This window comes from Conger conger, chromosome 2, assembly GCF_963514075.1.
Source record: "Conger conger chromosome 2, fConCon1.1, whole genome shotgun sequence".
In the NCBI taxonomy this organism is placed as follows: domain Eukaryota; kingdom Metazoa; phylum Chordata; class Actinopteri; order Anguilliformes; family Congridae; genus Conger; species Conger conger.
Window position 1 is genome coordinate 76,446,368 of NC_083761.1, and position 16,960 is coordinate 76,463,327.

The 16,960-nt window shown below is 46.9% G+C and overlaps 1 protein-coding gene across 1 annotated transcript in view; it reads left to right on the forward strand.

Moving 5' to 3' along the window:
- Positions 1-4,357, forward strand: part of LOC133121334 (homeotic protein female sterile-like) — a 10,016-nt gene extending 5,659 nt beyond the window's left edge. The window contains exons 2-3 of the mRNA XM_061230534.1: positions 1,140-1,415; positions 3,852-4,357. Of these exons, the coding sequence (XP_061086518.1) occupies positions 1,140-1,415; positions 3,852-3,920 (345 nt within the window). The 3' untranslated portion in view covers positions 3,921-4,357. The remainder of the gene's footprint in view (positions 1-1,139; positions 1,416-3,851) is intronic.
- The last annotated feature ends 12,603 nt before the right edge of the window (positions 4,358-16,960 follow it).

Here is a 16,960-nt window from a genome sequence, read left to right on the forward strand (position 1 = left end):
TAAAGCAGTGGAGCCTAGGTCACATGATCAGATGAAAGGGAGCGGTCTCAGTGTTGCTTAGTGACGCCTGTCTTTCACCGTCGGCAGGGGTGTAAACAGGCTGGGTCCTGGTCTTACGCTTAACCTGCTGAAGCAGACATACTCTCAGTTTAACATGTATTCTGTAAATGAAGGGATATGGCCTGTAATGGAACACTGGAAATGTGCACACGCAAACGTACATTCACACATTCACGACTCACACAAAGACACACACACACACACATTTACCACACACACACACACACACACACACACACACACACACACACACACACATATACCACTCACACAAAGACACACACACGCAAACATACACTAACACATATACTACGCACATACACACACTCACACACACAAACACAAACTCCTCTTACGTAGTTAAGGAGTGGAGAGGGCACAGAGTGTACAGATGTTAATGATCTGTAGATTCCACAGAATACCGGTGTTCCAGGCTAGCTGGAAGATCAGACACGATTTCCCCACAGAGGCAGGGCTGTCTGGATTCCCTGGATGCCGGAACATTCCAGTTCCACACAGCTTATTAGTGTTGACCAAGGGTGGGACTGGGGTTGTGGACAACTCTCTCCTGCAACTCTCCGTCTGCAATGCATTTTTTAAAAATATCTAATGATTGTACTGAATCGGTTGCTGATATGTAAGGGAAAACAAGAACCAGGGCACCCTGCAGGTCTCCAGGACCAGGAGTGAGGACCAGTGGGCTACTGTGGTGGAGTGTGTGTGGGTGTAAGCACCAATCAGAGGCAGGCTGATGGAAGTGTGTCGGTGTAAGCACCAATCAGAGGCAGGCTGAGGCGGTTGTGGGTGTGTGTATCGGTGTAAGCACCAATCAGAGGCGGGCTGAGGCGGTTGTGGGTGTGTGTATCGGTGTAAGCACCAATCAGAGGCGGGCTGAGGCGGTTGTGGGTGTGTGTATCGGTGTAAGCACCAATCAGAGGCGGGGCTGAGGCGGTTGTGGGTGTGTGTATCGGTGTAAGCACCAATCAGAGGCGGGCTGAGGCGGTTGTGGGTGTGTGTATCGGTGTAAGCACCAATCAGAGGCGGGCTGAGGCGGTTGTGGGTGTGTGTATCGGTGTAAGCACCAATCAGAGGCGGGTGTGCTGACTGTGCCCGCCCCGCTCCAGGCCGCGGGAGGACGAGGAGCCTCTGGAGGTGGTGCGGCGGCCGCAGGAGGACTCTCGGCGGCGGGGAGCAGCAGCAGCAGCAGCCCCCGGCGGTGCAGAGCCCGGCGCCGCCCACGCAGACGCAGCCCCCGCCCGAGCCCCCCCAGGCCCCCCCCCGCCGCACACAGCGCCCCCGACCAGCAGAGGGAGCTCCTGCGCCGCCGAGAGCAGGAGAGGAGGAGGAGAGAGGCGGTGAGACCACAGCGCCGAGACGCTCACAGCGCACACACACACACCGCACGCACACACCACACGCACCGCATGCACACTCAGACACACACACACCGCACGCACACACACACACACACGCACACTCAGACACACACACACCGCACGCACACACACACACACGCACCGCACGCACACTCAGACACACACACACCATTTACATTTACATTTTACATTTTAGTCATTTGGCAGATGCTTTTAATCCAAAGCGACTTACAAGTGCATAGGTTCTTCCATAAGTCAGAGCATCACATCCAGAAACTAGCAAAATACACATGAAATGCTGTTCTAACATAGTTGTCATCAGAAGAATTTTTTTTTTTTTTAATTTTTTTTTTTGGGGGGGGTTAGACAAGGATAGGGATATCAGAAAGGAGGGGCAGGGGAAGTCAGGGGGGAGGACTAAGGTAGAGTTTGAAAAGGTGGGTTTTGAGTCTGCGTCGAAATAGGGGGAGGGATTCTGCTGTTCTGACAGTGGTAGGCAGGTCATTCCACCACTGAGGAACCAGAACGGAAAACAGGCGTGAACGTGCAGCTCGACCGCCAGGTGCACGTAGAGAGGGAACCGTAAGGCGACCAGAGCTGGCAGACCGGAGTGGTCTAGCTGGGGAGTAGGGAGTGATCAGGGATTGTATGTAAGGTGGGGCAGTCCCCTTAGCAGCCTGAAATGCCAACACTAGGGCCTTGAAACGGATGCGTGCGGCAATAGGAAGCCAGTGGAGGCCAATGAGAAGCGGGGGGTGACATGAGCCGACCTGGGCTGATTGGTGATCAGGCGGGCTGCAGCATTCTGGACCAGCTGGAGAGGCTTGATGGCACACCCTGGGAGACCGGCTAGGAGGGAGTTGCAGTAATCCAGGCGGGAAATGACGAGCGCCTGGACTAGGAGCTGGGTGGCTTTCTCAGTCAGGAGATGACGGATACGGCATATATTATACAGAAAGAACCTGCAGGTTCTGGGAGTGGAGGATACTTGTGGAGCCAGGGTGAGGCAGTTATCAAGAGTCACCCCAAGATTCTTTGCCGTACGGGAGGAGGAAACTACAAAGTCCTCAACAGGTCGATTGACGGAGAGGACTTAGCAGGGATGTAGAGAAGCTCAGTTTTGGCAAGGTTGAGCTTCAGGTGATGGGAAGTCATCCACGCAGAGATATCAGCCAAGCAGGCAGAGATCCGTGTGGTGATTTGGGTGTCGGGGGGGAATGAAATGAAGAGTTGGGTGTCATCAGCGTAGGAGTGATAAGAAAAGCCGTGGGAAGAGATAACAGAACCAAGAGACATGGTGTATAGCGAGAAGAGGAGAGGCCCAAGAACCGAGCCCTGCGGGACTCCAGTTCGTAGGGGTTGAGGGTCGGAGACTGCGCCCCTCAAGTCACCTGGTAGGAGCGACCAGAGAGGTAGGAGGAAAACCAAGCGAGTGTAGAACCTGTGACACCCATCCCAGACAGCGATGAGAGCAGAATCTCATGGTTGACTGTATCGAAGGCGGCTGATAGGTCGAGGAAGATGAGGACAGAGGAGAGGGATTTTGCTTTAGCAGAGTGGAGTGCCTCAGTGACCGCGAGCAGGGCAGTCTCAGTGGAGTGGCCACTCTTGAAGCCAGACTGGTTGGGGTCATGGTGATTGTTGTGGAGAAGATAAGTGGACAGTTGGGAGCAGACCACCCGTTCCAGGCTTTTAGCGAGAAAGGGAAGAAGAGAGACAGGCCGGTAGTTGTTCAGGGCAGAGGGGTCACACCGCACACACACCGCACGCACACACACACACACCGCACACACACCGCACGCACGCACACACACACACACCGCACGCACACACACACACACACACTCACACACCGCACACACCACACGCACACACACACACCACACACACACACCGTACACACACCGCACACACACAGACACCACACACACACACCGTACACACACCGCACACACACACACACACACACACACACAGACACCACACACCACACACACACACACCGCACGCACACATATACACACACACACACACACACACAGACATCACACACACACACACACACACCGCACGCACACATACACACACACACACACACACACACACACCGCACACACACACACACACACACACGCACCGCATGCACACTCAGACACCGCACGCACACACACACACACTGGCTAGTTGGCGTCTGAAAACTGATATGAAATGATATAACGTACTGTAATGATATATTGTATTGTGATGATATAATGTATTGTGATATAATGATATGATGTGATGATATAATGTATTGTATTGTGATGATATAATGTATTGTGATGTAGTGGTGTAGTGTGTTGTAATGAGTATTGGCGTGGGCCGGCTCAGTTCTTCCCACAGTGTGTTTCAGTACCTCCTCTCTGCTCCCTGTAGATGGCGGCTACCATTGACATGAATTTCCAGAGTGACCTGATGGCCATATTTGAGGAGAACCTGTTCTGAGACTGTAGGCAGAGGGCACGGATGGAGACACATGCAAAAACCTTAAAGAAACTTGCAAATATATATTAAAAAAAACAAAAACAAAAAAAAACAAAAAGTGAATTAAGAAAACTACTACAACCCAACGTGGGCCGGACGGATTTACAAAGAAACTCTCCCGTCGGAGGGCCAGGATTTCAGGAGACCCTCGTTCGGGGGAAATGAGGCTTGTGGAAACACCCCCCCCCCCCCCCCCCCCCACCCAGAACACGGCCGTATGCATCGCTCTTCACCACGGCAACGAGCGACGGACTCCATTCGGCGACTGGACTACGCGGGGGCGGGTTGGATATGGACCTCCTAATAATTTTACAAAACAAAATAAGAACTTTATTAAGAAGCAAAAACTGATGTCAGGACTGAGGGGGGCGGTCACGTCGGACCCCTCTGGGGGCAGTTTGGGTGGGCGGGATTTTTTTGGGGGTGCGGGGGGGGGGGGGGGTTGCGAGTCAGAGAGCTTTTTCTTTCTTTTTGTTTCTTTTTTCTCCTCTTTTTTCAAGACATGCAAACTGGGGGGGGGGTGGGGAGGGGGGGCGTGAGCGGTGGTCACTTAAACTTGATCTTGAGATTTTTTGTATTCTTCTCAGGACAGGAGAACTTGCCTTACGCTTCTGACCTGTAAACACACAATATAAATATATATTATATATACAGCAAAAAAAAACAAAAAAAATCCGTTGCGTCTGGAGAACAGCCCGTTGTGCGATTGTTTGTTTTGTTTTTTTGTTTTTTTTGTAGGATTACTGTAAAGAGCTGTTTTTTATTCTCATTTTCCTTGCTACCCTTCCCGTTCAGCTGTCTATGCCAAACCATTTCTTTTGAGCGCCGAAAGTCCATTTAACATGTATCTTTTTTCTTTCTTTTTTTATATATAAATACAATTTCTTTCTATTCACCATATATCAAAAGCTAGATAGTTAACAAAAAATTTAAAAATATATAATATGCATTTTTTTTGTCCAGAAAGTGTTAATTGAAACCATACGAAAATGCATTTATCCATTGATGCGAACGGAGCAGAACCTTGTGTACTTTCTAAAGTCTTTCTACCAATAAAGGAGGCTCTTTTTAGTGTTTATCTTCAGTTGAGGTATTGTAACTGTCGTTATTGCAGAGGAAACCGGTGTCTGTGATCCCATTGGCTTCTAACATGCGTAGTCAGGGGTAACGTCCAGTGTGCTTTAGCGTCAGGGGGGACTCTCCCAAATACACCAAACTAGAACCATTACACTCTCCCAATTACACCAAACTAGACCCATTACACTCTCCCAATTACACCAAACTAGAACCATTACACTCTCCCAATTACACCAAACTAGACCCATTACACTCTCCCAATTACACCAAACTAGAACCATTACACTCTCCCAATTACACCAAACTAGAACCATTACACTCTCCCAATTACACCAAACTAGAACCATCACACTCTCCCAATTACACCAAACTAGACACATTACACTCTCCCAATTACACCAAACTAGACCCATTACACTCTCCCAATTACACCAAACTAGAACCATTACACTCTCCCAATTACACCAAACTAGAACCATTACACTCTCCCAATTACACCAAACTAGAACCATTACACTCTCCCAATTACACCAAACTAGAACCATTACACTCCCAATTACATTATGCTTGGGGACATTACATATTACCAATTACATGACACTAGTATCCATTGCGGTTTAGCAATTACAGTAAACCAGGCCCTGTATATGTACCAATTACACCGAACCAGGCCATTTATATTTTATCAGTTTTATTGCCTTCAGGGCCGTTAGACACAAGCAGCTACAGTGCATCATGACTTATTATGCCTTTACCGTTGTGTTACCCCAGAGCATCTCAAGAGGTTCCGTATGGTATTACACCGGCACAATTGACCGTTTAGCAATAACGTTACACAAGGTTTCCCATAACGCATTATGCTGGCAGTACCGCAGACCGTGCACCAGGATGCCTTACACCTCACCAGGTACATTACACACGTACTCAGTAAACCTTCCTCGTTGCATTACACTAACCGGTAACTGTGTTCCATATGGTGTTACACCGGCACACCTAGCCCTACATCGGTGACGTTACACCAGAACACATCGCGTTACCCTGTGCTTATTTCATCAGGAATGTGTTACGCCTTCGGTATCACCTGACAGTGGGGCACACTACTCTTGCGGTGTCGCTCAGTCGATCTCCCCCACGTCACTTCGCGGCACGTGACCTTCGACCCCGTTAGGATTGGCTTGCATGCTGGGACGTGTGGCGTGGTGCTCACTGCCCCTGCGGCGTGAGATAGGGTCGAGGGGAACGCCGGCCAAAACCATATATATATAAATATATATATATATATAAAAGCATTCTAATTTGTTCCATTTGTTCTTGTTGGATTGTAGCGCAGTGAAAATTCCTGCTCTTTCATTGGACAATTAAAATATAAGGGCGGGGCAACACAATTAGCGAATTCCGGTTTAATCTTGAGTTTGTCTCTGATGGTGTTTCTTTATTCCTATGTCTGTATTGTATTGTGACACTCGGTGGAACGTTGCTTTTTAGAAAGGGGGGGGGGGGGGCAGAGTGAGATTTTGGGGTGCGGTGGGGTATGTACAGAGACATGAAACAGGATGTGGTCACAAGATCCTCGAGTTGAAAAAACTTTTCACTGGATTTGTTCAGCGTATGAGCCACTGAATAATTCTCATAGATCTGTCCCCGTAGATTTTCACTTGTGTGCACACACACACACACACACACACATTCTCACACACACACACTCGCACGCACACACTCTCGCACGCACAGGCGCACACACACACACACACACTCGCGCACACACACACACACACACACACACACACACACACACACACACACACACACAGTGGCGAAAGCTTTGGGTGGCCTGGAGACTAAAACAAAAAGAAGAAAAGACAAAAGGCAAGAAAAGGTGTCCACTGTTTTGTCAGTTTTTTTGTTTCTATTTGCAGTGAAGTCCACATCAGAATATATGAGATATTCTTTCTTCTGTTAGTGATTTGGTTACTGAAAAATAGTAACAAAACAATAGATGCAAAAAAAAAAAAAAAAAAACTTTTTTTTTTTCTTCATTCCTTCATGCCTTTTAATGTATTTTACTGTTTTTTTTTCCATGGTAACAGTTTGACGTCATGTGCCATAGATACCTATTCTACAGTTTATTGGAAAAGGTGCTGACTCACAGATCAGCCTTTTTTTTCTTTTTTTTTTTGTTCTGTTAGAATTTTGTTTTTGTTTTTTTGTTTTTGCCGTTTTTGTTTTTGTGACATTTTCCTGGGTTTAAAAATTTGTAAGTCACTAAGTGGGGTGCTGCGGAGAACGATTCAGTCTGTTATGATCATGGAAAAACTTTTTTTTTTTTTTAAGAAAATATTAAAACTATTTGAAAAAAAACTTTAAAACTTTGGTTTGGTCTTATAATTAAAAGTACCTTGCTCAGTTGGCAGTTACCCACTGGGATTGAAAAGCAACCTCGTTCCCCGACTGTTATACCCGGGGTTGGAAACCCTGGTCCTGGACACCAGCAGGGTGCGCTGGTTTTTGTCGCCTGAATACCAGCAACCGATTCAGACCCAAGAAGGCAGGTGAGACGAGTTAACTGTATTTTCGATTGCTTTAATTGATCAATTACGTACAGAGTAACAACAAAAGCCAGTACACCCTGTGGCTCTCCAGGACCAGGAGTGAGGTCCCCAGCACACCCTGCGGCTCTCCAGGACCAGGAATGAGGACCCCAGCACACCCTGCGGCTCTCCAGGGCCAGGAGTGAGGACCCCAGCACACCCTGCGGCTCTCCAGGACCAGGAATGAGGACCCCAGCACACCCTGCGGCTCTCCAGGACCAGGAGTGAGGACCCCAGCACACCCTGCGGCTCTCCAGGACCAGGAGTGAGGACCCCAGCACGCCCTGCGGCTCTCCAGGACCAGGAGTGAGGACCCCAGCACGCCCTGCGGCTCTCCAGGACCAGGAGTGAGGATCCCAGCACGCCCTGCGGCTCTCCAGGGCCAGGGTTGCCGACCCCCCGTGTTATAGCGTGCTCCCAGCCTGTCCCAGTTTAATGCCACAAACATCCCCTCCGTAAGGCCGCAAATGACAATGCCAAGCCATGCATTGCAAACACAAACCCGGTTACTTACGATAAAATATGTACATACCGCAGCGGCAATAGAAACCTATGGAGGGAAAACTCCACTGGAGGTGTAATAGATTCACTCTCTGCACACGCCTATTTGTCAAATCGGCTTCACGCAGCTCGACCAGTCCAGAGGACCTGGTGGAAGTGGGGTCCCCGTTCGGTAACGGGAGCTTATACTAAAACTCACCTTAAGAAACAAAATTACATTCATTGAAGAACACAAAAGGGATTGTCTTGTGCAGTAACACATTTAAAAAAAAAAAAATGCAAAAGCAATAATTAGAAAAATAAATAAATGCTGTTTTGTGTAACGATCCGTCTTCATGAATGCGTGGGAAGGCGCACGGGGTGTTCAGATCTCTCGCGGTCGCTTGAGTCAGTTGAAGTAGAACTTACATTGGCGGTGACGCACGAGAAGCACTTATAAAGCGTCTGGGAACCCCTGAAATGAACATGCCTTAAGAACCGCAGGCGGTCAATCATCGATCAGCGGGGGTCGTTAGCCCTCTCTCTCATTCCCATTCTTCCTGTCTCCCTATACTATACTGTCCAATAAAGCTGAAAAAGGCCTAAAAAATATCTTTAAAAAAAAAAATAATAATAATATGTTCCACTTCCCATTTAAGGGACCACATTAAAGTACCCTCACTTAGAGATCGTTACGGTATGTAACAGGCAGATCTTCGATGCGGAGCTTCAGACGTCAGGACGTGTTTAATCGGGTTGAAATTGCAGCGAAATGCAACCAGGAGCCGAATGAGACTCCTTTAACAATTGTGCATGGCCAGCTATCCTGAACAGTCAAGGGTCGTTTTGCTACCGGAAGACGATCGGCAACCGCCCTTTGAACATTTAGTTCACGCGGGGTCGTGGTAAGTTTAGTCCCCTTTTGTAAACACATCAGAAGTTGACTCCGTAGGTTAAGGATTATATCATTTTGGAATGTCAATTGATTTTGTCCAGGGGGTGCTGGCCGGTCTAAAGGTTTTCCACACCACGACTGCGGACTCCCCGCCCAGTGAATCCACCTCGATCAGAGTGCTGGCCACGGGCTGGGGTGCTATTTTGGGGTCAGGGAAAGGATTACAAGGTGCCTAACTGTCAGGGGGTCTTTGAAAAGATTGTGCTGCAGTTGTGCAGGAATGAGGGGCCTTGGGCAATGGGGGCCAATGTGAGGTCTGTGTTATGGCAGGACCCCCTTGTCTGTGGGTGCTATGGGGTCTTGAGGAGATGTGGAACAGGGGTCACATGGAGGGAAATTCCACCGAGAGTGTGCGTGCAGGAGGGGCTTGGGAGGGGGGTGATGTTTCCCAGACGGGGTTTTTCTTGTTCCAGAAATGCTGAGAGTCCCCATCAAAAAAAAAAAAAAAAAAGGTACTGTGGGCCCCCCCAGCCCCCCCCCCCCCCCCGCCGCACACAGCGCCCCCGACCAGCAGAGGGAGCTCCTGCGCCGCCGAGAGCAGGAGAGGAGGAGGAGAGAGGCGGTGAGACCACAGCGCCGAGACGCTCACACCGCACACACACACACACCGCACGCACACACCACACGCACACACACACCGCATGCACACTCAGACACTCACACACACACACACTCACACACCGCACACACACCACACAGACACATACACACACACCGTACACATACACACACACACACACGCACACACACACACACACACTCACACACCGCACACACACACACACATGCACACACCACACAGACGCATACACACACACCGTAAACACACCGCACACACACACACACACACACCGCACCCACACACACACACTCACACACCGCACACACACACACACACATACACACACCACACAGACACATACACACACACCGCACACACACACACACACACACACCGCACACACACACCACACACACCACACGCACACACACACACCACACACACACACACACACACACACACACACACACCACACACATACACACACAGCATACACACACACACACCGTACACACACACCGCGCACACACACACACACACAAACACCGCACGCACACACACACACACCGCACACACACACACACACACACCGCACGCACACACACCACACACACACACACACACACACACACCACACGCACACACACACACCACACAGACACATACACACACACCGTACACATACACACACACACACACACACACACATCGCACACACACACACACTCACACACCGCACACACACACACACACACACACACACACCGCACACACACACACACACCGCACCCACACACACACACTCACACACCGCACACACACACACACACATACACACACCACACAGACACATACACACACACCGTACACACACCGCACACACACACACACACACACACACATGCACACACACACCACACACACCACACGCACACACACACACCACACACACACACACACACACACCACACACATACACACACACCGTACACACACACACACCGTACACACACACCGCGCACACACACACACACACACCGCACGCACACACACACCGCGCACACACACACACACACACACACACACACCGCACACCGTACACACACACCGCACACACACACCGCACGCACACACACACACACCGCACACACACACACACACCGCACGCACACACACACACACACACACACACCGCACGCACACACACACACACACACACACCGCATGCACACGCAGACACCGCACGCACACACACACACACACTGGCTAGTTGGCGTCTGGAAACTGATATGAAATGATATAATGTACTGTAATGATATATTGTATTGTGATGTAATGATATGACGTGATGATATAATGTATTGTATTGTGATGTAGTGGTGTAATGTGTTGTAATGAGTATTGGCGTGGGCCGGCTCAGTTCTTCCCACAGTGTGTTTCAGTACCTCCTCTCTGCTCCCTGTAGATGGCGGCTACCATTGACATGAATTTCCAGAGTGACCTGATGGCCATATTTGAGGAGAACCTGTTCTGAGACTGTACAGATGGAACAGAGGGCAGAGGGCAGAGGGCACGGATGGAGACACATGCAAAACCTTAAAGAAACTTGCAAATATATATTAAAAAAAACAAAAACAAAAAAAAACAAAAAGTGAATTAAGAAAACTACTACAACCCAACGTGGGCCGGACGGATTTACAAAGAAACTCTCCCGTCGGAGGGCCAGGATTTCAGGAGACCCTCGTTCGGGGGAAATGAGGCTTGTGGAAAACCCCCCCCCCCCCCCCCCCACCCAGAACACGGCCGTATTCATCGCTCTTCACCACGGCAACGAGCGACGGACTCCATTCGGCGACTGGACTACGCGGGGGCGGGTTGGATATGGACCTCCTAATAATTTTACAAAACAAAATAAGAACTTTATTAAGAAGCAAAAACTGATGTCAGGACTGAGGGGGGCGGTCACGTCGGACCCCTCTGGGGGCAGTTTGGGTGGGCGGGATTTTTTTGGGGGTGCGGGGGGGGGGGTTGCGAGTCAGAGAGCTTTTTCTTTCTTTTTCTTTCTTTTTTCTCCTCTTTTTTCAAGACATGCAAACTGGGGGGGGGGGAGGGGGGCGTGAGCGGTGGTCACTTAAACTTGATCTTGAGATTTTTTGTATTCTTCTCAGGACAGGAGAACTTGCCTTACGCTTCTGACCTGTAAACACACAATATAAATATATATTATATATACAGCAAAAAAAAACAAAAAAATCCGTTGCGTCTGGAGAACAGCCCGTTGTGCGATTGTTTGTTTTGTTTTTTTGTTTTTTTTGTAGGATTACTGTAAAGAGCTGTTTTTTTATTCTCATTTTCCTTGCTACCCTTCCCGTTCAGCTGTCTATGCCAAACCATTTCTTTTGAGCGCCGAAAGTCCATTTAACATGTATCTTTTTTCTTTCTTTTTTTATATATAAATACAATTTCTTTCTATTCACCATATATCAAAAGCTAGATAGTTAACAAAAAATTTAAAAATATATAATATGCATTTTTTTTGTGCAGAAAGTGTTAATTGAAACCATACGAAAATGCATTTATCCACTGATGCGAACGGAGCAGAACCTTGTGTACTTTCTAAAGTCTTTCTACCAATAAAGGAGGCTCTTTTTAGTGTTTATCTTCAGTTGAGGTATTGTAACTGTCGTTATTGCAGAGGAAACCGGTGTCTGTGATCCCATTGGCTTCTAACATGCGTAGTCAGGGGTAACGTCCAGTGTGCTTTAGCGTCAGGGGGGACTCTCCCAATTACACCAAACTAGACCCATTACACTCTCCCAATTACACCAAACTAGACCCATTACACTCTCCCAATTACACCAAACTAGACCCATTACACTCTCCCAATTACACCAAACTAGACCCATTACACTCTCCCAATTACACCAAACTAGAACCATTACACTCTCCCAATTACACCAAACTAGAACCATTACACTCTCCCAATTACACCAAACTAGAACCATTACACTCTCCCAATTACACCAAACTAGAACCATTACACTCTCCCAATTAAACCAAACTAGAACCATTACACTCTCCCAAATACACCAAACTAGACCCATTACACTCTCCCAATTACACCAAACTAGACCCATTACACTCTCCCAATTACACCAAACTAGAACCATTACACTCTCCCAATTACACCAAACTAGACCCCATTACACTCTCCCAATTACACCAAACTAGACCCATTACACTCTCCCAATTACACCAAACTAGACCCATTACACTCTCCCAATTACACCAAACTAGAACCATTACACTCTCCCAATTACACCAAACTAGAACCATTACACTCTCCCAATTACACCGAACTAGAACCATTACACTCTCCCAATTGCACCAAACTAGAACCATTACACTCTCCCAATTACACCAAACTAGAACCATTACACTCTCCCAATTACACCAAACTAGAACCATTACACTCTCCCAATTACACCAAACTAGAACCATTACACTCTCCCAATTACACCAAACTAGAACCATTACACTCTCCCAATTACACCAAACTAGAACCATTACACTCTCCCAAATAAACCAAACTAGACACATTACACTCTCCCAATTACACCAAACTAGACCCCATTACACTCTCCCAATTACACCAAACTAGAACCATTACACTCTCCCAATTACACCAAACTAGACCCATTACACTCTCCCAATTACACCAAACTAGACCCATTACACTCTCCCAATTACACCAAACTAGACCCATTACACTCTCCCAATTACACCAAACTAGACACATTACACTCTCCCAATTACACCAAACTAGACACATTACACTCTCCCAATTACACCAAACTAGAACCATTACACTCTCCCAAATACACCAAACTAGACCCATTACACTCTCCCAATTACACCAAACTAGACCCCATTACACTCTCCCAATTACACCAAACTAGAACCATTACAATCTCCCAATTACACCAAACTAGAACCATTACACTCTCCCAATTACACCAAACTAGAACCATTACACTCTCCAAAATACACCAAACTAGAACCATTACACTCTCCCAATTACACCAAACTAGAACCATTACACTCTCCCAATTACACCAAACTAGAACCATTACACTCTCCCAATTACACCAAACTAGAACCATTACACTCTCCCAATTACACCAAACTAGAACCATTACACTCTCCCAATTACACCAAACTAGAACCATTACACTCTCCCAATTACACCAAACTAGAACCATTACACTCTCCCAATTACACCAAACTAGAACCATTACACTCTCCCAAATACACCAAACTAGACACATTACACTCTCCCAATTACACCAAACTAGACCCCATTACACTCTCCGAATTACACCAAACTAGGACCATTACACTCTCCCAATTACACCATACGAGACCCATTACACTCTCCCAATTACACCAAACTAGGCCCATTACACTCTCCCAATTACACCAAACTAGACCCATTACACTCTCCCAATTACACCAAACTAGACACATTACACTCTCCCAATTACACCAAACTAGACACATTACACTCTCTCAATTACACCAAACTAGAACCATTACACTCTCCCAAATACACCAAAATAGACCCATTACACTCTCCCAATTACACCAAACTAGACCCCATTACACTCTCCCAATTACACCAAACTAGAACCATTACACTCTCCCAATTACACCAAACTAGAACCATTACACTCTCCCAATTACACCAAACAAGAACCATTACACTCTCCCAATTACACCAAACTAGACACATTACACTCTCCCAATTACACCAAACTAGACACATTACACTCTCCCAATTACACCAAACTAGACACATTACACTCTCTCAATTACACCAAACTAGACACATTACACTCTCCCAATTACACCAAACTAGACACATTACACTCTCCCAATTACACCAAACTAGAACCATTACACTCTCCCAATTACACCAAACTAAAACCATTACACTCTCCCAAATACACCAAACTAGACCCATTACACTCTCCCAATTACACCAAACTAGAACCATTACACTCTCCCAATTACACCAAACTAGAACCATTACACTCTCCCAATTACACCAAACTAGAACCATTACACTCTCCCAATTACACCAAACTAGAACCATTACACTCTCCCAATTACACCAAACTAGAACCATTACACTCTCCCAATTACACCAAACTAGAACCATTACACTCTCCCAAATACACCAAACTAGACACATTACACTCTCCCAATTACACCAAACTAGACCCCATTACACTCTCCCAATTACACCAAACTAGAACCATTACACTCTCCCAATTACACCAAACTAGACCCATTACACTCTCCCAATTACACCAAACTAGACCCATTACACTCTCCCAATTACACCAAACTAGACCCATTACACTCTCCCAATTACACCAACCTAGAACCATTACACTCTCCCAATTACACCAAACTAGACACATTACACTCTCCCAATTACACCAAACTAGAACCATTACACTCTCCCAAATTCACCAAACTAGACCCATTACACTCTCCCAATTACACCAAACTAGACCCCTTTACACTCTCCCAATTACACCAAACTAGAACCATTACACTCTCCCAATTACACCAAACTAGAACCATTACACTCTCCCAATTACACCAAACTAGAACCATTACACTCTCCAAAATACACCAAACTAGAACCATTACACTCTCCCAATTACACCAAACAAGAACCATTACACTCTCCCAATTACACCAAACTAGAACAATTACACTCTCCCAATTACACCAAACTAGAACCATTACACTCTCCCAATTACACCAAACTAGAACCATTACACTCTCCCAATTACACCAAACTAGAACCATTACACTCTCCCAATTACACCAACCTAGAACCATTACACTCTCCCAATTACACCAAACTAGAACCATTACATTCTCCCAATTACACCAAACTAGAACCATTACACTCTCCCAAATACACCAAACTAGACACATTACACTCTCCCAATGACACCAAACTAGACCCCATTACACTCTCCCAATGACACCAAACTAGACACATTACACTCTCCCAATTACACCAAACTAGACACATTACACTCTCCCAATTACACCAAACTGGAACCATTACACTCTCCCAATTACACCAAACTAGAACCATTACACTCTCCCAATTACACCAAACTAGACCCCATTACACTCTCCCAATTACACCAAACTAGACCCATTACACTCTCCCAATTACACCAAACTAGACCCCATTACACTCTCCCAATTACACCAAACTAGAACCATTACACTCCCAATTACATTATGCCTGGGGACATTACATATTACCAATTACATGACACTAGTATCCATTGCGGTTTAGCAATTACAGTAAACCAGGCCCTGTATATGTACCAATTACACCGAACCAGGCCATTTATATTTTATCAGTTTTATTGCCTTCAGGGCCGTTAGACACAAGCAGCTACAGTGCATCATGACTTATTATGCCTTTACCGTTGTGTTACCCCAGAGCACCTCAAGAGGTTCCGTATGGTATTACACCGGCACAATTGACCGTTTAGCAATAACGTTACACAAGGTTTCCCATAACGCATTATGCTGGCAGTACCGCAGACCGTGCACCAGGATGCCTTACACCTCACCAGGTACATTACACACGTACTCAGTAAACCTTCCTCGTTGCATTACACTAACCGGTAACTGTGTTCCATATGGTGTTACACCGGCACACCTAGCCCTACATCGGTGACGTTACACCAGAACACATCGCGTTACCCTGTGCTTATTTCATCAGGAATGTGTTACGCCTTCGGTATCACCTGACAGTGGGGCACACTACTCTTGCGGTGTCGCTCAGTCGATCTCCCCCACGTCACTTCACGGCACGTGACCTTCGACCCCGTTAGGATTGGCTTGCATGCTGGGACGTGTGGCGTGGTGCTCACTGCCCCTGCGGCGTGAGATAGGGTCGAGGGGAACGCCGGCCAAAACCATATATATATAAATATATATATATATATAAAAGCATTCTAATTTGTTCCATTTGTTCTTGTTGGATTGTAGCGCAGTGAAAATTCCTGCTCTTTCATTGGACAATTAAAATATAAGGGCGGGGCAACACAATTAGCGAATTCCGGTTTAATCTTGAGTTTTTCTTTGATGGTGTTTCTTTATTCCTATGTCTGTATTGTATTGTGACACTCGGTGGAACGTTGCTTTTTAGAAAGGGGGGGGGGGGGGGCAGAGTGAGATTTTGGGGTGCGGTGGGGTATGTACAGAGACATGAAACCGGATGTGGTCACAAGAT